This window comes from Loa loa (assembly GCF_000183805.2).
Source record: "Loa loa unplaced genomic scaffold supercont3.2492, whole genome shotgun sequence".
NCBI lineage: Eukaryota > Metazoa > Nematoda > Chromadorea > Rhabditida > Onchocercidae > Loa > Loa loa.
The window spans coordinates 1-1095 of NW_018110671.1; the positions used below are offsets into that span (position 1 = coordinate 1).

A 1095-nucleotide genomic window follows, 5' to 3' on the forward strand; every position below is an offset into this window, starting at 1 on the left:
GGGAGAGACAGAGAGAAGTGAAGAAACAAAGAAAAGAATGATAAAGTATAATATGATTTATCATACTATCAATTGATTTATCAATTATCATCCCTATTCTATTAAAAATTTAATTTTGAAATATATTCCGAATGAAATTCGCAAAAACTTAATTTATTCCATTTTTTTTTTGATGTGTTATAGAAATTGCCACACTTCACGCTCATTTTTTAATAAAATTATTAATTTAAATTAAAATTTTTGAAAAAAAAAGTGTAATATTTTAAGTTATGATTGAAAATATAAGTAAGCATAAATATTATGAATGTAAAAATATTAAAATTTTTGGTGTTTTTATTGATTATTCAAAATTTTTTTCATTTTTTTTTCTTTTTTTTTGAAAATAAATTTTACAAAAGAAACAAAATTACAAATTTTGCATAAAATCTCACATACTATATTTCATATCACTGATATCACTGTAGATATTATTAAAATAAATAAATATTAATTAATTTAAATTTATATTTAATTAAAATATAAATATTTGTAATATTGCATTATATTATTTTTAAAATATTTTCATTTAAAAATTAAAATGAAATTTCAGGATCAATACATTTGCAGCAATGCTTCTCCGTAAATGTAAACGTTTAGCCGGTAAACCGGCAGATGTCACTCATTTGGATTTGATCCTGATTGCTTCAGGCTGTGGTACATTCCTTATTGCTTCAGGAGCTTATGTCTTTCATAGCTATGAAAAATGGACATATTTTGATAGTTTATATTACTGTTTCATTACTCTTACTACTATCGGTTAGTTAATTTATCATTTAACAATTATTTCCGTAGCAATAACCGGAAGAACAATAACCGGACGGAATTAAACCACCAAACCAAATTTACTGTAATTTTAAATTTAATGAAAAAAAAAAGCATTCATTAACAATTTTCAGTTAATTTATATCATTTTATTTAGTATAAAAGTAATTTTCCATCTCTAACTTCTTATTGCTTTTTCTTCAACTCTTTTATTATATGTTTAAAATTTATTTTGAAATTTCAGGAAATGTTTCCGGAAAAATTTTCTTGTTTTAGAATCATTTTAATGATAGC

At 22.1% G+C, this 1095-nt stretch overlaps 1 protein-coding gene across 1 annotated transcript; it reads left to right on the forward strand.

Annotated features, from left to right (window-relative positions):
- Positions 1 to 608: 608 nt before the first annotated feature.
- Positions 609 to 795, forward strand: LOAG_15704 (hypothetical protein; the record flags this gene model as incomplete). The annotated part of the gene is made up of 1 exon (XM_003151193.2): positions 609 to 795. A coding segment is annotated over one exon (186 nt), but the record flags the coding sequence as incomplete, so codon positions are not given.
- Between the last annotated feature and the right edge of the window lie 300 nt (positions 796 to 1095).